The following is a 21,588-nucleotide window of genomic DNA, read 5'->3' as shown; positions in this document are numbered from 1 at the left end:
CTAAGTAAGCACAACGACCAACCACCTTTACTTTACCCAACTAAGTCAGGTACACAACGACCAACCACCTTTACTTTACCCAACTAAGTCAGCACAACGACCAACCACCTTGACTTCCCCCAACTAAGTCAGCACAACGACCAACCACCTTGACTTCCCCCAACTAAGTCAGCACAACGACCAACCACCTTGACTTCCCCCAACTAAGTCAGGTACACATTTGAGTTGGAGCTCAGGGGCGCCCAAAAATCCCGAAATTCTAAATTCCCGTCTTCATCTAGATTCGAACCCAGGACCCTAGGTTCGGAAGCCAGGCGCTTAACCAATGGTCCCGATGTTCCAATGTAAGATTACAGAATGCTCTTCCAGTAAACGTAACATAGTGTAACAAACTTGTTCGCACTTCTCTCAGTGACCATAGCAATATTGTTTTGTTTTGTTTTGTCCTCTCTCCTCTTATTGTTACTTCTACACTGACTCTATTTAGGCGAACACTACTGCATGCTACAGTTTTGAGTTTAACAAAATAGTCTTGTTGAATTGGTGTATAGATATCGATTCGTTATAATAATAATAGTATGAAATAATACTATATAGTATACACCTATTACTTGATAAATACAATAGATAATGATGTCTACTAGCTGTACTCATTGTCCACTCTTTCATATTCTTTCTGTCCATCCAAAAGCGGCCAACGTTGTGACTTCTTCACCTATATCTGAAAAGACTACAATGTTAGTGACAACAGGTGAGTTCTTGTTACTTCAAAGTTTAATTTTAGCCTGTCATCTCTTTTGCTTTTCGTAAGTGGGGTGAATTCAGAAAACATGGCCGACAACTACTTCCTTTGATTCACAATCCATTATTAGAATTTTGATTTGAATTACTTTTGTGTAGGACAACTTTCTCGCTTACAGACTGCTCAGAGCGCTATGGTTCAATCTCTTTTGGGGACCAATAATAAGAGTGTATTTGGGAGAAGGTTTCCTTGCTGCCTTTAGGTACTCAGCGCGAGCCTCTTGAGTGTATCTGGCCTCTCAGCAGCACATTTAGTTCTGAACTGTTGAGCTATGCCATAAAAAGACGCTAACGAAATGTATAGAAAATCACATTCACATGATTGAGATGCATATATGTTACAATAGCCCAGGAGTGGGCAATTTTTTTTCTATCGAATGCCACATAATTTTTTTTTTGAATGTGGGGGCTGCATATATATATATATATATATATATATATATATATATATATATATATATATATATATATATTGCTATAACTTAGCAATTAACCTCAACGAAAGTGATATAAAACAGAACGTTTAATAATCAATTATAAACTGGATCTAGAGCCAAACCCCAGAGTCACATCTCAGGCCTTCTTGTTTACATCGCTAATCATCGGCCATCTTCCTTCCTCTGTTCTCTATCGTGTCCTCTGGTACACAATGTCGCGCCAAATGACAGTGCGCAATGTAGAGTCATAACACTGCCCCCTCCTTAGTTATGTTCGTCCCGAACATGACCAGCTTTTCGACAGGGCTACAGAATTGTCAGTGCAGATGAAGTTCTGGCAAGAAAGTTCCACTGGAGGCCAGGTCATAAACACACAGTCATTTTCAGCCATCTCCAGAAGGTATGCCTTTCTACACATGTCCATTACCCACATTATCAGTGTCCAGTTTCGGCTGAAATTGATTCATCTTTTACTCTGCTTTGTGAAGGCAAACGTACACACGTTTGTCAAGTCCAGACCTGTTGATGGTTTTTCTGGTAATTGCATTGTTCATTCGAGGTGCCGCCCGTACAGTTCTTATTAGATTCCTGTCTGCAGTTAGTACTGGTAGCCAAACAGTAGTATTGGACACAGACCCAACGTTGTCTGATTTGGTCATGCCCATTGAAGCACTCATATCAAGGACATCGAAAGCAATAGTTTCACTCTGTTTATAGGTCACTCCTCTAGTTTCTTCATCTAGCGTTTTCTTTTAGGGTCTGCGCTTGTCGTTGAAAAGGGTGCCACTTTCTTTATCTTGAAAGCTAGACGCATCTGATTTGTCATTATGATCATGGACGGCGCTGCCACCACCACCACTTTCCTTGTAACTACCCGTATAGCCACAACAATGATTGGTTGATGTTTCAATCTCCGCTCTTCTAGGATGTAGCTGGCCTTCCAGTTTGGTCCACTTCAGTTTGTCCCTTTTATGATACCTGTTTACTGACAGATTAGACCATTTTGGTATGGTTGTATGTTCGATTCGTTTCACCTGAATGCCTTCCACACCATCATCAAGCAATGGAAACTCTATGTGTCCATATTGTACAGTTTCACTTCCAATGTTTAGAGATAAACCGAATTCCTGCATAAAATCCAGACCAAGGATGCAGTCGTCGACAACATTGGTGATCAGAAAATCATGACTAAATGGTTGACTTCCTATTTTAAAATTAAGCCGTACCTATCCTAATATAGGTAACAGTTCGCCACCTGCCGTTTTAAGAGTGTAGTCATTCACTCGTATTATTTCCTGATCTCCGATCAGACTGGGTCCAACTATCGACCGCGTAGCCCCTGTGTCCAAGAGGAACCTATAAAAACCAGCGCCAATCTTTCCCTGCACTCTCAAGGATCTGCTTTGTTCTAACACTCTGAAACGAGTCTTTATTCTCGGAGTTTCGATTTTCTGGGTTGCCAGTTCTTGCTCCCTAAGCCCGTAGAATCGTAGCGGTTGACATTCTGATGCACAGCCTTGGCCTTGGAACAACATGTTACAATTCCTCCGTACATGACCTGGAGTGTTACAATTCCAACAACGAAAAGTCTTTTTACTACGCCTTGAGGTCTGATAATGTTTCCGTTCATTTAAAGCCTTTTCTACCATTCTTCGAATCCGCCTCGGCAGATCCTCCTCTTCCGACACATTTAATGTCTGACAATAGTGTATGTTCCTCGCTGAAACTTCGGCCGCCTCGTAGGACAGGGCATAGATGAGGGCTTCGTTGATTTTCCGTTTTCCGCTTATTCGGATGGCTTTCTTAAGTTCCGAATCTCGCACTCCATCTATGAAAGCATGTGTGATCAGAACATCCAAAAGTTCCTGTGTTGCCGATGGGTAAGCAAGACGGGCGAGACGTTCTACGTCTGCTGCTAATTCCCGTAATGTCTCTCCGTTTTTCTGTTGTCGATTCTTTAATTGCATCCTGAAAACTTCCTGCAGGTGTTCATTGCCGTATCGTAGTTCCATTGTTTTGACCATGGCATCGTAGTCTGTCCGATCCGTCATAGTCTGTAACAATTCGGCTGCCTTTCCTCTGAGTGCCAACATAAGACCAGTTGCTTTCTCTGCCTGGGTATCCCATCTGTTGATTTGCGCCGCCGCCTCGAATTGTAATCGATACACCGACCAAGACACAGAGCCGTCAAACACCGGTGGTTCCCCGTCATTTCAGTCACAGTGGCACCCGCATCTTGTTTCTTTTGCAGCTCCGCCTTCATTTCATTTCGTAATTGTTGAATTTTAGAATCAACATCTCCCACCATTTGGGACCTTAATTCAGCGACCTCATTTCTAAATTGTTGTTTGAAACTGTCTATGTCATTTTTCAATTCAGACACAAAGGATGAGCTCAGTTTATTACCTAATTCGTCTTTAAGTTCATCCTTTACTGATTTCAGGTCTTCCTTCATTTGTTCTTGCATCGATTGAAAATGATCCCTCATATCCGGTTCTATTTCAAACAAATAGGTGTCCGTATCCTGCTCTTCATGTATGATGTTTTGCCTAATACGTTCTATGAGTGCCTTCTTGTTGCCGCTTACGTTCAGCTCCCTCCCTCTCAGTTCCTGTCTAAGTTCCTGTAATGACAGTTGACTAAGTGTTTTCTTAGACGCCATCCCGTATCAAAACGTTGATCAACTAAAACCAAAACTTATGTTGATCTACCCGAAAATGGAATCGTTCAATGTCTTATACCTAGATCTAGACCTTCTTCTCCACTTTCGTTGAGGATCCCACTTCTGACACCAATTGCTATAACTTAGCAATTAACCTCAACGAAAGTGATATAAAACAGAACGTTTAATAATCAATTATAAACTGGATCTAGAGTCAAACCCCAGAGTCACATCTCAGGCCTTCTTGTTTACATCGCTAATCATCGGCCATCTTCCTTCCTCTGTTCTCTATCGTGTCCTCTGGTACACAATGTCGCGCCGAATGAGTCATAACAATATATATATATATATATATATATATATATATATATATATATATATATATATATATATATATATATATACATATATATATGTACTTACAAATGAAAAAAAAAAAAAGCTAGCTAATTGCATATAATGTATACTGTATTTAACATTTATATTTCTTTTTTTTAAATTCCAATTGAGGAATTACAACAAAAGTTAATTTTACGAATATTTTTTTAAAATTTTGTTATTGTCTCTTTTTGGCTTTACATCACATTTCACCACAAAAGTGCAGTTGTAGGCTTACTTAATGTGAAGGATTTAACTGTTTGCACAATGCATAATGTTCCAGAACTGTAGAACTAGCTTACTAGTTGCTATTCTTGTGACTGCAGTCAAATTAGTCATTCTGCATCGACCTGTTTTTACACTTGTTTATTTTCAAACGAAATAAAAGCTTGTTCTCAGATGTATGTGTACCTTGTCAGGGTTCACATTATATGTTTGACTTGGCTCACTAGGGGTTTACTTGTACAAACAATTATTGCTTGATACAGTTTAAACTCCAGATATCCACTCAATTAGAATGACTTATTACTAGATAAACTTCAACTCCGTGAATAACAATAATACTTTCCATGAAATAACAATAATACTTTCCATGAAATAACAATGATACTTTAATAATATCCAATACAGCACAAACAATGAATCAACTTCAATAAATATTTAATACATAAAACCCCAGTCCAGGAAGCAATGTCCAACCTTCCTGGGCCGGGAGCAAGACCTCACTAACTAACACACTCTCTGGCACATTCAAAGAAGACGTAATCCTTCAGTTCACAACACGTGCAATACTATTCACATTCACAATTAGGGGATATAACAATCATACCAAAATATCAAAATAACATTCATTCTTGCCATACCTTCCCCTGACATACCTTGTTGATGTCTAAGAGCTGAGCCGAAGGCTCTTCGAGCTCTAAGTTTGAAAAAAAAACCTGTTTGGTCGTCCAGCCGAACAGTAAAAAAAAAACAAACCTGTGGGAACACAGTTCTGTTTGAGAGGGACCCGAGTCAATGCCTATGTAAAACATTGCTGTTTCCAATGCCTTTGGCCCCGACGCATGCTTGGCTGCACATGGCCGAAGGCCGAGGGCACCGGGAGCCACCGTCATTTTCCTTCGTTGTACCAAGCTAGCTGTGTGGGAACCGCCATTGATGTAACGGTCCCTTTGAGGAACAGCGCATGGATGTGTGACGTGTTCGTGGGGACTTTTTTACAACCCCGCCCGTGCTATGGGTTGACTCTCGTCTACCCGTGGGCATCCCCACGGGAGTCATGTTTTGCTACCCATTTCGCCTAGCCACTTCCTCTTATGGCCGTTTCCACGCGGGCGCCACGATGAGGCAGGGCAACGTGCCCGCGCCTGACATACCCAACAATGTGAAAGTTCAGCAGCAAAGATTTTTAAAGTTCTGGCAAAAACCCATAAACTCCCGCGGAAGAACTGACTGGAACTTCTCTTACTGGTCATAATTTGCTTGGAGGTATGTCCTCTAGAGCTGAATCAGCTTCTGCATTAAATGACGATCTTAGGGTATTGAAAACTGGTTCTTGAAGTCTTAAAATTAGCTTTCAAATTATACAATCAAGGAATCCAAATAAGTCTTGTACTTTTCAACCATTTCACTATAATTAGTTTCACTTTTCAGCAAAGGAAAATGACAAAACCTGTTTTCTTTTGCTTTCCTGGAGAAATGGAAAAGCTTTGTTTGAAAAGATTTAACATGCACATACATTTCATGTGCAAACAACCCATTGTAGTATCTCAGTTTAAAAGCATGAAGTCCGTCTTCCATTCTTCATTAGAAATATTAGTAACAAAGTCACAGTCAATATCCTTCAAGGAGTTTTATCACCGAGATAATTAGGCCAATAATATGTTTGATATTCAATGCAGCTTTGCACACACTTCCATTTAAAAGTTTATGTTGGGATATTGTTATTTAATTTTATTAATAGACTCTTGTTTTTATCAGTCGAAGTACGGGTTCCACAATTGTTACACTTGCCATCTGGTCCCAAGCCAACCCAACATTTTCAACAATGTATTAATTAAAGAACAACAGCAAAACAAGTTGCGTAATAACCGAACTGTAAATAAGTGGGCAAAGATCGTTGAACAATAACAATGTTTAATTTTAATATTTAATTTTAATTTAATTTAATACAAATATTTAATTTTCAGAATATGTACAAATCATGAGATAATAAGTTAATGCAGTATTAATTGTACAAATGACCATTCCTCACGCACGCACACTCAGTTCTGGCCACAGTGGCTCCAGATACGAGGGCCTACAACACGAGGATGCAAGGCCCAAACAAATCATGGCTCCTTCCTAACAACAAGTCTAACACCCGTTAAAACGGGGAAACAGTGAAAACTGTTAGCGCAGAAAGAATCTACAGCTCAGTTACAAGAACGCTACGGGAAACTAAGCGTGACGTAAAGCACACACACACACTATTCACGAATCCGAAACACGCGCCCATTGCAAACAAACTCCTTTACCTCAAAAAGCAAACTATTAGACAAGAAAGAAAGAGCTAAACGCACACGCGACACATACCTCCAAACCGGGCCTTCTCTTGTGGTCAACTTCCTTGTGCTGATTGCGAGATTCAGTCTATCTTATACGGATCTAGAATAGAAACATTCGTTTCGGCAACTAAAATATATAGTCCTTTCGCCACCACACCGTTACATCATGAAGCTGTACTATGTTTGAACCGCTAATACAATGTCTCCTACGGATAGTAATTGAGTGTGTGTTCTAAATAAATGCGTATATGTAATGTATAAAAAAGTAAGTTCCCTTTAAGAACTAGTGATTTATGGGGCAGATGAAGTAAAGGCCTTATGTTTCTATGGCTTGCGTTTAACGAGGGTGATATGTGGTCAGCACAACGACCAATCGCATTACCTTTTCCCCAACTAATGACAGGTACTCATTAGAGCTGGGTGGATTCAGGGTCGTCCTAAAGAACCCAAAAGTACAAATTCAGGTGTTCACCAGGATTCGAATCCAGGACCCCCGGTTCGGAAACCAAGCGCTTTACCACTCACCCATCATGTCTCTATATTTGTAATGTATTTGTTACAATGTATTCGCCTGAAATTTTTTTTTATTACATCAAAACCAACTGAACCAAACGTTGTAACAACTCCGGAAGTAGGAACAACTAGACCGTTTCAAGGTAAGAAGATTTCGTTAAGTTGTATCACAGTTATCAGGCATTATCATGGCAATTCTTTATACACGAGCAGTTCCATTCTTTCTAAACTATACACTCTGCACAGTTCAATGTTGTCACGATGTGGCTATGTTGTTATCACACTGACGTTGTGTGGTTTTCACACTGCTGTTTGGGTGTCGTGCTGCTGTTTGGGTGTCGTGCTGCTGTTGTGTCATTATCAGACTGTTGTGTGGTTATCACACTGGTTTTTGAGGTGGGGTTTTCTGCTAAGGTTTGATTTGTGAAATTGTGAACATATAATATTTACAAAAGATTTTTATGTAATTATTTAATTTTTACTACCTTTACTATTTTAACTGTGAATAGACTTTGTTTTACTGACTTAACTATATAAAATTTAGCTCTCGTGGTATGAAGGTAGAGTAACCCTTGAAGGATTACGGGTACGACATGGCCTAAACTGTGCCGATGTGCCAAAAACTGAAACTCAAAACACTGGCTTTTTGTGTGGTTGTCATTTCGTATTCTAGATTTAAGTAACCCATTCACTGCCTTTCGCATAATCGACTGAATAGAATGTAGAAACACTATGTTCCCGGGTTCAAGCCCTGCCCATCGCCATCCTTTGGCTTCGTGCTGGAAATTTGAGTTAGACGAAACAAATGTGTTCCAAACGTCTGACAGCTTGCAGGTGAATTTAAAATATTGAAGAATTTCATTGCACAAGCTTGAACAGACTAACACCAGATATTATTTCAATATATTCTTATCTTGTCTTATTCTACAGGGATAATAAAATGACACAAGATAAATTGAATAAATAGATACACACTTAGAATACTGAAACAGTTAATGTACAACTGACTCCCTATACTATACTCTCTTCTCTACTTTATGTAGCTACTAGACATATGTTACCCGCGACCCGCGGGTCTTTATTTGCGCATTACTTTCGATATAGTCACTGAGAGTGTTTTGTAAGCAATTAAACGAAATAATAATGTAATAAGTAAAGCGAATGTGTCAATGTAAAAATAGTGTGAATAATGCTATCAAATCAAAATAGCTAATAGGCTTAAATCAATTTTTTTTTTATTAAAACATTTGCTTTTGAATAATCTAGTGGATTGGATTTAGATGTATGTTAAACGTAGCTAATGATCCTTTCACGTTATTTCAGTTTCGCTACGAAAATAAAATTAGTTTTGCGAAAATGGTTTACCCAAAGTCGATACATTCTTATCTATTACAAGATTACAAAGAGAGTTTGTGTTACACAAACTCAGAGGCGGCCCCCGTCGAAGTCGGATCCCTGTCGGATCTGCATATTCGCAAATAATATTCAAGAGGTGATTTAATTTTGATGTAAAATGTTTTACACGTTTCGGATGTTCCTTCAGAGTTGAAGATAATTACTTCCTAGTCCAAACCTCCCGCAGGACGACGGGGGATGGGAGCGGGCAGGGTTTGAACCCTGGGCCATCCATAAATCTGAACGACAGTCCAGCGCGCAAACCGCACGACCAGGCAGCCATCTGATGGTCAAAAGTAATAATGTTTCAAAGATTCATTTGCCGTAAATTTAAATTTAAATTTAATAAAAAAAATAGTAGATTAGTTTTAGTATATTAAAACATTACAATATTGATCAAAACGTTTGGAAATGAAAATCTACACTTTTTTTTTACACTTTAAGTTTAGAAATTGAAATTCTACATTTTAATCTAGTCTATTTTAGTCTAAACTAGATCTAGAAATTCTAGACTCTAAAATAATTTTAATTAGAATATAAATCCAGATCTAGATATACTGTAATAAAAATCTAGATCTAGTTTAAAAAATCTAGATTAGATCTAAATCAAGATATCATTCCTTTTTTAAACGCGAGACACATAACGAGGCTTAATAAACATTACTATACCGAGTTCTTTTTTCATTTCATTTGAAGAATTAATTCCATATAACGTCAGAGGGAAAAAAAAAACACTACGTCACACGGCCTAGCTAGACTAAAAATCGCCTTCATCTATAAGAGCCATTTATCGAGTGTGCATAGACATTGGTGCACCGAGTGCGTTCTTTTAGCATTTCATTTAAAGAATTCATTCCATATGACGTCAAAGGAAAAAAAAAACACTACGTCACAAGGCCTAGCTAGACTAAAAATCACCTTTATCAACACGAGCCATTTCTCGAGTGTTCATAGACATTGGTGCACCGAGTGCGTTCTTTTAGCATTTCATTTAAAGAATTCATTCCATGTGACGTCAAAGGAAAAAAAAAACACTACGTCACACGGCTTAGTTAGACTAAAATATGTTTTCATTAATACAATCAATTTTTTCGAGGGTTAATAGACATTGGTGCACCGAGTGCGTTCTTTTAACATTACATTTAAAGAGTCCATTCATATGACGTCAAAGAAAAAAAATTCCATTACCTCACAATAGGCTAGTACCGGTACCATAAAAAAAAATGTCTTTATTTACACGAGATATTTAACGAGGGTTCATAGACATTGGTGCACTGAGTTCTAATAGATATTATTTAAAAAGGATCAAAGCCACATTATTTTTGCGTTTTGTCTGTCAGTCGGTCTGTCCGTTATCTTGATATAAAAAAAACAACTAAAAGTTATTAAAAATTGATTAACCTTTATTTTACGTTTCAAAACATCGCAATAATTTTTAGGTATGAACACAATTGAAAAGTTTATATAATAGATTGTTCCGGATGTTTGTATAAATAGTAAAAGAAAAAGAGAATTTCAGATAAATGTAATACCGTTAATTAAATTTTTTGGATGGTCTCGTATAAAAATTAGATGTACTACAGCCACGTGGAGAGATTTTCATACCTTACTTTGGTGTTTGGATTCTGTTTTCCTTAAAAATCGGAACATAATATTAACGATAATTAGATTTTTTAATGTTTTAGGTAGAAAGTTAAATGTACTGTAAGAGAGTAGTGAGTTAAAATATTTTTCATAAAAATCCGTAAAAACATTATTTCGTAAATGAGAAGATTATTTGTGTATTAATTAGAAGAGGGAGTTCAAACAATTATTTGGCGTTAGTAGATTTTTAAATAAATTCGGAAATTTCTGGCGACGATTTGTAAGAAACAAAATCCGGAACTTTCTTTATCGATTACAAAACTTCTGTGTTATGTTTTACAAGAAAATTAAATGTCTAAAAAGTAATTTTCAGTAATCAATTCTAGTAAATTACTTTTTTTAAAAGCCTTATGCGATTTCAAACAATCATTAGGCACAATTCATGTTTTATAAAACAATATCCGGAACATTTTTACACTTAATGAAATATAAGTCAGTATAGAGATTATGATTTAGCATTAATATGCTATTTACATAAAAAACGGAACAACATATTATTGATAATGTGTTTTTGCAACGTTTAAGCATGGAAATTGAATGTAATATAAGTTAGAAGAGCAAACAAACATTTGTTGGCGTTGATTAGTTTTGCACAAAAAAATCCGGAACAATCAATTTTAGATACTTAAAACTATTGAGATGTTATGGGAGGAACATTAAAGGGTAAATCAGATTTTCAATAGCTTTTAGAGTTCTAGTTTTTTAAATCTAATCGTGACGGACAGACCGACCAACAGACAAAACGCACAAAAATAAGCTTCTTTTATTTGGATGGGGGCACTAAACAAAAAATAAATAAAATCTGATTTTTAAAAAAAAGTTTAAGGAATTGGTTTAGCACCTGATCATGTTGCGACGTTACGCTACTGCACGAAAATCGCTGCATAAAAAGTCCATTTAAAAAAATGTGCGTGATATTTACATACAAAGTGCATTATTAGCCTTTATAAACAAACAGAAATGTTTTCTTTTAATTTTAGCAGCTAGTTGACCAGAAAAAACGTCTTTAACTATTATTTGTATTTGTTGTAAACATTTCCTGTACATTTTAAAAATATATTTGACTTGGTGATACTGAAAATACACAAAAATTGTCCATCTTTGTTAGCATTTGTAACATTGCCTCCCTTACATTTACGTAATTGTTTTAGAATTGGTGTATTTTTATGAAAAAATCGCTTGCATAATTAATTTTATAAATTAAACGGTTTGCTTTTAGAAAACCAAAAGTAGCCGTTGCACCTAAACTTTTCAAGCCGGATTTAATGATGAAATAATATTTTTCATATCTCTTCTAGTTTTCGAGATCTGAGTGTGACAGACGGACAGACGGACAGACGGACAGACGGACATTTTGCACAAACCTAATAGCGGCTTTTTCCCCTTACGGGGGCCGCTAAAAAACGAAAAGAGCGATAGCTTTGTTAAATAAATGGGATTATAAAGTGAACAATTAAACGAAATAATTTTTAGTACGCGATTCATGAATGAATATAGATCTAGGCCTATCTCAACTCGGCTTCGCAGCTTTCGTAAACGAATGTAACTTTAGAAAACCAATTTTGAATGTTTATTTGATCAAAATATGAAATGAATGGACTTTAATTAATATATTTATGTGTTAAAGTATAAAACTATCTGTGCGAAGAGAAGTTTTATCATCTTAGAGTTGGATTAGAGTTTTAGATCTAGGGATGGGATTATAAAGTAAACAATTAAACGAAATAATTTTTAGTACGCGATTCATGAATTAATATAGATCTAGGCCTATCTCAACTCGGCTTCGCAGCTTTCGTAAACGAATGTAGCTTTAGAAAACCAAATTTGAATGTTTATTTGATCAAAATATGAAATGAATGGACTTTAATTAATATATTTATGTGTTAAAGTATAAAACTATCTGTGCGAAGAGAAGTTTTATCATCTTAGAGTTGGATTAGAGTTTTAGATCTAGGGATGGGATTATAAAGTAAACAATTAAACGAAATAATTTTTAGTACGCGATTCATGAATTAATATAGATCTAGGCCTATCTCAACTCGGCTTCGCAGCTTTCGTAAACGAATGTAGCTTTAGAAAACCAAATTTGAATGTTTATTTGATCAAAATATGAAATGAATGGACTTTAATTAATATGTTTATGTGTTAAAGTATAAAACTATCTGTGCGAAGAGAAGTTTTATCATCATAGAGTTGAATTAGAGTTTTAGATCTAGGGATGGGATTATAAAGTAAACAATTAAACGAATTAATTTTTAGTACGCGATTCATTACGGTATTGTCTAATGAAAGAATGTTCGTCAGGAAATCTGTAATCACAGATATAAGGAACTAATTAATGTAAACAATGCTTTTGAAACACAAAATTGAAGGTTAATTTTATTATATAATGAAATCAATGTATCTTCTTTTGTATTTTCATGTGTCAAAGTAAAAAACTATCTGCGCAAAGTGTATTTCTTAAAATTAGATCTAGGTCTAAATCCTTTCTATCTTTTCTCATGTCAACATTGTAGACATGGCCTAGATCCATAAAATACTATAGCTGTAATAGAGTCGGACAACTTTATTTTTTTTTGAGGGTCTTAAGTTTGTTTTAGGGCTACAATACATACACTACGGTCTAAGTTGGTACCCAAGGAACATTCCTGTCTAGTTTTATCAAGATTGGTCAAGCGTTTTTGATGTCTATAAGTAACATCCATCCATCCATACATACATACATACATACATACATACCCCTCACATTCTACTTTATAATATAGATTTGCATTGTGTAGAAAGACTATTCGAATCGTAGGAGAAGGGAGTGAACTATAGTTGTGAACTATTTTTTTTAGCTTACTTTGAAAAGTCTATACGAATGAGTCGCCCTTGACAACAAAAGTTTTGCCAAAGCACTTTAACAGAACTCTGTAGAAACTTTAGGGAAGAGTTAAAAATAGCTCATTATTGTCCAAGTTAAAATCAATCTTAGACTTTTCAGTAACGACCACCCAGATGTTTTTTTTACAATGCTTAGATCAACTCACTGTGTCTGATACATTTTTTACACGCAATTTCTCTCACACCTATGCTCACCTAAAGTTGAAACCTTACACACTTATTGGTTGTAGCTAACAACCTCCAACAGCCTTGTTGGCTACACATCTAGGAGTAGGAAAACTCTGAATCCAAACCTCCATTTGTTTGCGGCTATACCCTAAAAAGGAAAGGCTTCGGGAGACAACTCTGAGGAAAAACTCAGGAACAGGTGAGGTACTGGTGACCCTTAGGCAAATTGTGGCACACTGTGCTTCCACCTGGTAGAACCTGCGGCGCTGCGAACCCCTGCCATCCAGAACTGTATCGAATATTTCCATTCCCTTGATCACATCAGCTGCGTGGTGAGGGGGAACTGGGTGAACGATATCGTTCCGACCATAAATAATGCCCAGGCCTTGATCTCGCTTGTTCTAGGAGACAAACTAACGACCAACAAGGACCAACATGTTTATGGTTATAAATCATTTATGCAGGTCCATACAATGTTCATGTGTCGGTCGATAAATTGTATATATGAACGCCTATACCTTTTGTGTCGGCTTCAAATTATAGATAACTCTTTCTCAAGTGGGTACATATAGGGCTTAGCTAGTGATACAAAAATATTTCAATAGAAAGTTCTGACCACGTTGTGACAATTTCCTGTTTCAGTATTGACCATGCCAGCAGTGACAACCATGAATGCAACCACACCAGCAGAGGAAGGTACACTCTGTTGTATATAGTATATACTATAGTACAAATACGTATGTCCGGCTACTTTGTTCACATTTCCCGTGATTTGAAGATCTTTAGAGAATGTCAGTTTTATTCGTAACATCTTTGGCTCTCCTGGCTCTGTCTCTATTACAACGAGGGTGTGATGTGGCCAGCATAAAACAAAGGAATACAATAGATAGGAAGTGGAGCAGATATTCTTTTCTGTTAAACTTCGCTACAAGTAATAACATTAACACTAAATCACCAAGCCAAATCTATTTTTAGCGGCCCCCGAAAAGGGAAAAGACGCTATTAATTTTGTGTGGCCTGTCTGTCCCGTTTAGATGTCAGAAACTAGAAGAGAAAATGAAAATTGGACATCATGATATTTTAGATCATTCAAAGTTCTGATGCAACGGCTACTTTTTTCTTTTCCGAAAGTGAAACATCTAATTTTTTTTATTATAAATGCAAGCAGATTTTTCAAAAAAAATACACCAATTTTCAATTAAAAACTTCAGGGGAAGTAAGTCTTATTAAAAGTTCACAAGCGTCTTCATTAATAAATCAAGCTTCATTCATAGATTCGCGCAAAATAATTTCAACTAAGGTTACGATTGAAAAAGTATCAATGGATCATTATAAAAAAGATTTTCCATTTATTAACTCATGGAATAGAATACTGATTCGAATGTTGTTTTTAAAAAGAATTTTAATACAAACTTCGTTTCAATTGTAAGTTTAAAAACAACAACATAACAATTACTTTTTTACCGCGCAGCTTTCACACATCCTCATTAGGCTTCATACTTGACAACAATCTGAATCTAAATTACAACAATCTGAATCTAAATTACAACAAGATTACAAATGCAGTTTGTGTGGAAACACAAACTCAAAATCGGCCCCCGAAGTGGTCCACCCAGGATGGCAAAAAAAGCAGGTTTCCTTATTTTCAGAAAGATTATCAGAATGAAATTCTATCAAACGCAAATGACTGAGAAGAATGAAGAAAGAAGGTTGACAGATCTTGTGTGGTGCCCCTACGGTCCAGCAGACCAAGGGATAAGTGAAAATGCATGTGAAGATAGATGTGAAACTAACTTAACCGATTTCATATAATGATTATCTTATTGATCTAATCGTTTTGTAAAGGACCAATCTCTTACTCAAAGTCTCATTAAAAAAAAACATTTCGTAAAAAAAAAAAAACAAGGTTTCAAAGAAACACAAACTCAAAATCGGCCCCCGAAGTGGTCCACCAAGGCAGGCTTCAATATTTTCAGAAAGAACATCCGAATGACATTATATCAAAGACAAATGACAGATCTTGTGTAGTGCTCCAACTGTCCAGCAGATCAAAGGATAGGTGTAAGTGAATGTTAAGTTAGATGTGAACCTGGCCTAACTAGTTCCCCTTTCAGACTTTGTGGTCTGTAGGGCAGATGATGTAAAGTTCATCTGTTTTTTGTGGCCTACGGTTAACGAGGGTGTCATGTAGCCAGCACAACGACCAATCGCCTTTACTTTTCCCCAACTAATGTCATGTACCCATTAGAGCTGGGTAGACTCAGAGGCGCCCAAGGATTCCGAAGTTAAAAATCCCAGTCTTCACCAGGATTCGAAAACCCTCGGTTTCGGAAGCCAAGCGCTTTACCGCTCAGCCACCGCGCCTCCCCTAGCCAAACTGATGTCTTATATTTTATCTAATTTTTTTGAAAAGGCTAAATCTCTTATTCGAATCATCAAGAAAATAAAATGCACCGTCTATTCCGACACATAAAATATTAAGAAATTGCAGTTTACAAGATACTATTCGATTAAAATTATGTTTAACTTATAATGCATAATAAATAGATTTTTTTCTCTTTAAAAAAATAGTAAGCATTTGTTCGTGTGTTAATATAGTACTTAGTATAACAGAACTTACATAACTTAACAATACAAATATAAAAACAAGCATTTTTGACAAAAAATCTACAACCGTTTGCATAAATGTGTTAAAAATATGGAAAATGGTCGTCTCCCCTAATAAAGAGCCTCAAGTGTTTAAGTGTTTAATAGTTGTAAAACAAAAATTAGATTTTTCGCTTTCAGAAAAGAAAAAAGTAGCCGTTGCATGCATCAGAACTTTGAATGATCTAAAATATTGTGATGTTGGATTTTAACTATCTTTTCTAGTTTACGAGATCTAAACGGGACGGACGGACAGACGGACAGACATTCACGCAAAACTAATAGCGTCTTTTCCCCTTTCGGGGGCCGCTAATAAATAGAGGCCAGATCTACATAGATCTATTTACGAATTCTAATCTAGATATAGATCTAGTAGATTCTATATTAAGATTGTAGATCTAGCTCTAGACTTAGATATAGGAACCTACACTTAGACTAGAGTCTTAGATCTAACTCTAGAATCTAGATCTAGACTTAGAATAGATATAGACAGACTTAGACTTAGAATGACTTAAATCTAACTCTAGTCTAGATCTATACTTTAGACTTAGAGACTGAGATCTATTTCTAGATCTAGACTTAGACTTAGATCTTGAATCTAGATTTAGATCTAAAATTAGGTCTAGATCTAGCTAGACCAATGTCTAGTTTGTATCAAACAGTAAGTATAAGGAAAGATTTCAAATATATTGTACATATTTAGGTGTTTTGTAGTGTAGTGGTTATCACACCTGCCTAACACGCTGATGGCGCTGGGCTCGAAACCCAGTTGAAACCTTTTTTTTTTAGTTAATAAATATTTCTACATTTTTTTTTGTGAGTCACATCCTGTAAAATATATATGCATTTTTTGATGATTTTTTTAAAAGTATATTTTTTTACAGCCTAATATGTTCTATCCTCTATCAATGTCTAGATCTGTCCGTCTGTCTCTAGGTGGACCACTTCGGGGGCCGATTTTACGTTTGCGTGTCCACACAAACTGTCTTTGTAATCTTGTTATTTCCTGTATTGGTTGCAGCCAATGCCAAATGTTAAAAAAAATTATTAATAGGTTTAAACTGGTTATCTATTGATTAGATATGTTGATAAACAGACAGAAAGATGGATGGATGGATGGATGGATGGATGGATAGATAGATAGATAGATAGATAGATACATAGATAGATAGATAGATAGATAGATAGATAGATAGATAGATAGATAAAAGAAACGTATTGTTTGCTAAACTTAGGAATGCCAAACTGTAAAATGTACAGTTCAATAGACTTGAGCATGTCGCAATGTCAAAGTGCCAGCCGTATGCCAGGGAATGTGGTATTCACACAAAATACATTCTTATAATCCATTATCTTGTGCGTTCCCTTCCAATTTGACCAACTACTTTCGATTATTTTGTAATAACCACACTGAAACTCATCTTTTGAAATATCTTGTATTTGTCTGCTTGCCAGTTGAAGAAGTCACTTGGCACTGGAGTGAGTGGGTGTGTTCTCGTAAGTGTGACGTATCAGATCTGGTCAGAAAGAGGTCAGTCGTGTCAATGTTTCACTTTGCAGTGTACATTGTCTTTCAAAGACATTTTACCATTGTATAGTGCCGCAATAGTGCGTCTCAGGGCCGGATTGAAGTATGGGGAGGCCCCTACACCTTTTTCAAAGCTTTAATAAAAATCCACTTATTTAAAAAAAATTACTACTATCTTAAAGCATGCTGCACACTAAAAGAAAAGTGTCTACTTATAAATAACATTTAATTTGGCTTCGTTACCAAAAAATAAAATGTTCCAATACACACACATAAGTATTTCAGTAACGAAGAATGTAAATTGTAAAGGTTTACGCCATGTAGCTAATTAAGAGTACTTAACGAGCACACTATAGGCGGACACTTTTTAAACCAAGACTCTGTTGCAAACTGTGATATTTCAAGTAGTGTCGGGGAAAATGCGAAAAGAAAAAAACACGTAAGGTTGCAGACTTCTCTGTATATGGTTTTTTTCTCCATTGTTGGGGGGGGGGGGACTCTTTCTTGTGGAGGCCCCGCCTGCCCTCCATTAAATCCGGCCCTCATCTTGCTCGCTTGCTATCTTTTGTTTGTTTGGGGGCGGGGGTAAGGGCCAGTAAGGGGTATCCATGTTGAGTGTGTTTTTAGGGTGGTGTCGTGTAAGGAGTATCCATGTTTCATTTTGGCACTCAGAAAACACGTTATTAGTTCGAACAAAAATTCTCAAAACCGTGAGTTTGATATCCAAGCGGTTTATGCACATAACGCTTTACTGGACGGCCTAAAAAATTTTATATATATTTATATTTATATATTATACATTAGACCAATCGGACAGAAAGGCAACTACCAGCATTGTGGAGCACTTTAGAGCAGGACAAGACACACAGAAAGTCTCTTTACATCCACTGCACCCAAAACTCGTCATTCATTGATTCAGGGCCGGTCCTAACAATTGCGGGACCCTATGCGAAACTGATGGCGCGGGGCCTAGTCTGGGTGGGAGTAAGGATAGTAAGTGAAAATTAAGATTTTGTATTAGAAAAAAAATCGACTTTGACCTTTATTCATTCTTTACTACGTACAAAATTGCGATCAATTTTACTTTACTTTAAGAACCTTGCAACCTATGGCATATTTATATGTAAGTTACTATAAAAGTAAATAAAGTATTGGAACTTCCGATTCAGGTGAAAATTAGCCCGATTATTACATTTTATTACATGAAAGCTGACAATGCCTTTTTTCTTTTATCGCGCGTAGGATTGGCGTTTTCCGCCAATTTTGTCTAATTTCCAGGAAATTTTTATGAGTTCTCATGAGATTTTAAGAAATTCAGATTTCCATGAATTTTTCGTATACATTTTGCAATTAAATAATTACACCTAGAATTAGCGCGGGGCCTATGAAAGCGGGGGGGGGGGGGGGCACTGCGACCGCCCTGCATTGACTTTTATGTTTTTTGTGAAGAGCGTCTAGTGAAAAAAAAAAAGAATCACTTGTCAAATCATGGAAATACATTGATCTTTTTTCCTACCTGTAGCTGGGCTCCTTGAAGGAAGTAAATCAAACGAAAAGTTAAACAGTCCGAGAAACCCAAAAGCTACCAAATATTAATGAGCTTTGCCTCACCAAATAGTAATGAGCTTTGCCTCACCAAATATTAATGAGCTTTGCCTCACCAAATATTAATGAGCTTTGCCTCACCAAATAGTAATGAGCTTTGCCTCTCAAAACAAAAACATAAATTCCATTACATATTTTTTGTATATCTATTTCATTAGATATTTTTGTATATCTATTTCATTACATTTCTTTATTTATACATCAAACAGATTAACTTTGTCTCTACAGAATGTGTTTGTCCAATGAACCAACCTCTGATGCTGTGGAGTGCCCTGGATCAGTTTCCGAACTCACTCCAGGCACTTGTTATCTCAATGTGAAATGTCCAGCAGGTAAAATGTATACAGTTCTTAGGTTAGGGATTTGGACACACCATTGGTCACAACATCCCACTGGACAAGCTCAGCCTACAGCAATTATCAACTTTAACCTTTACTCGTCTACAGTAACATCAGAAATGTCACATGACTAACCATAACCTATTTCTTATTATTTGATACAAGTGTTTGCTCTCTGTTAATATTGTTACCTAATTACTTCTATTAACTCTGTCTCCAGAACTACTTCTCTTGCATTATCACAATTCATGTCTCTACTTGTCTTAGCTTTTTCTATCCCAGAATTGTCTAAGCTTTCAGATTTCTATACCTATTTTTAAATGTGTGCACATGTAATTTTATCTAAAAGTTTCAACAATTAGAACTGCCACGCTGCAGTGTTCTAACTTTGTGGCCAGATTTTTAATTGTAAACTATATCCCAAGATTGTCGTAACTGGTATTTCTATCCCACAAATTGTGTAGCTTTCATCTCTATTCCTTGATTGTTACAAACTTAATCTCTATCCTCACAGTATCCTAGCTTTCATCTCCATCCCCAGATTGCTTAGCTTTTAATTCCTATCCTCAGATTATCCTACTCCTAGCTTTAATTCCTATCCCCAGATTATCCTAGCTTTAATTCCTATCTCCAGGTTATCCTAGCTTTAATTCCTATCCCCAGATTAGCCTAGCTTTAACATCTCTCCCCAGATTAGCCTAGCTTTAATTCCTATCTCCAGGTTATCCTAGCTTTAATTCCTATCCCCAGATTAGCCTAGCTTTAACATCTCTCCCCAGATTGCCCTACCTTCCAGTGGGATGTGAACTGTAAAATGTCATGTGCCAACTGTTTGACGGACTGTGACAAATTTAACGGAACTTGTACAAGATGCCAGGCTGGCTACAAAACACCAGAAGAGGCGTGTTACAAAGGTTACAGCAGTCTCACCTGAATAGTTTCTGTTTATATCGTCAACACTTGAATAGTTTAGGTTTAGTTGTTTTACAGTCTTTCACAAGAAGTGAAGATTTTTATGTCCTGCAGGACTCGGGCATGCTACCCTGCCTCATAGTGGCGCCCGGGTGGAAACGATTGTAGGAGGAAACGATTAGGCCAATGGATAGCAAAACAAGACTTCAGTGGGTTGCCTAAGGGGGTGCGAGAGCATCCTCATTGCACTTGGCGGAGTTGTAACCGTCCCACAACCTTGTCACAATCCAGGCGCCGTTCCTCAAGGGGCCGTTACATAAATGGCGTGTCCTGCACGGTTAGCCTGGTATTGAAAAGGAAAATGGCGGGGGTCCCGTTGTACCCGGCCCCTGACCGCGAGTCTGACCCTCTGCCAGACAGAACAGTGTACATAGATGGAGCTCTTGTTTACTATTGTTGGCCTAGAGTTCCAAGAGCCGAAGGCTCAACCCTACCTGACAGTTTCTAGAAAAAGAAGATGTCTTGCAGGACGGCAAGGAGGGAAGTCGGACAAGGCTCAAACTCGGGACCTTCGTGACGACCAGGCAGCCATCCTGCTACATCTGATTGCGTTTCATTAGAACTCTAGAGCAATAGTGTTTCCAATGATAATAACTGACATAGCTAAATACGTCCAAGTAATGCCAAGTGTGATGCGTGATGTTTTCTTGAGTGGGTATATTGAGTGGGTATATTGAGTGGCTATATTGAGTGGGTATATTGAGTGGGTATATTGAGTGGCTATATTGAGTGGGTATATTGAGTGGGTATATTGAGTGGGTATATTGAGTGGCTATATTGAGTGGGTATATTGAGTGGCTATATTGAGTGGGTATATTGAGTGGGTATATTGAGTGGGTATATTGAGTGGCTATATTGAGTGGGTATATTGAGTGGGTATATTGAGTGGCTATATTGAGTGGGTATATTGAGTGGGTATATTGAGTGGGTATATTGAGTGGGTATATTGTCTGTTGCCAAGCTAGACTTCAGTAATTTTCTGTTTTTACTTTTTAACATAGCACACTCCATAATGAATCAAACACACACGAAAGTAATGCACGTTGAAATATGAAGACTTTATAAATTC

The 21,588-nt window shown here is 36.9% G+C and overlaps 1 protein-coding gene across 4 annotated transcripts in view; it reads left to right on the top strand.

The window, feature by feature from the left end:
* Positions 1-21,588, top strand: part of LOC106055865 (uncharacterized) — a 133,379-nt gene that overhangs the window by 99,840 nt on the left and 11,951 nt on the right. For 3 of the 4 annotated variants that reach the window (XR_008776467.1, XR_008776468.1, XM_056019591.1), the window contains exons 27-32: positions 692-751; positions 7,457-7,480; positions 14,073-14,126; positions 17,532-17,607; positions 19,438-19,541; positions 20,327-20,461. Coding sequence is in view for 1 of the 4 variants with exons in the window: in XM_056019591.1 (XP_055875566.1) it covers positions 692-751; positions 7,457-7,480; positions 14,073-14,126; positions 17,532-17,607; positions 19,438-19,541; positions 20,327-20,461 (453 nt within the window). In the remaining 3 variants the exon portion in view is untranslated. The remainder of the gene's footprint in view (positions 1-691; positions 752-7,456; positions 7,481-14,072; positions 14,127-17,531; positions 17,608-19,437; positions 19,542-20,326; positions 20,462-21,588) is intronic. The other variant, XR_008776469.1, reaches the window with a different exon arrangement.

Source organism: Biomphalaria glabrata, chromosome 2, assembly GCF_947242115.1.
Source record: "Biomphalaria glabrata chromosome 2, xgBioGlab47.1, whole genome shotgun sequence".
NCBI lineage: Eukaryota > Metazoa > Mollusca > Gastropoda > Planorbidae > Biomphalaria > Biomphalaria glabrata.
Note: the sequence above shows the minus strand (reverse complement) of the source record. Positions and strands in the feature narration are given on the sequence as shown.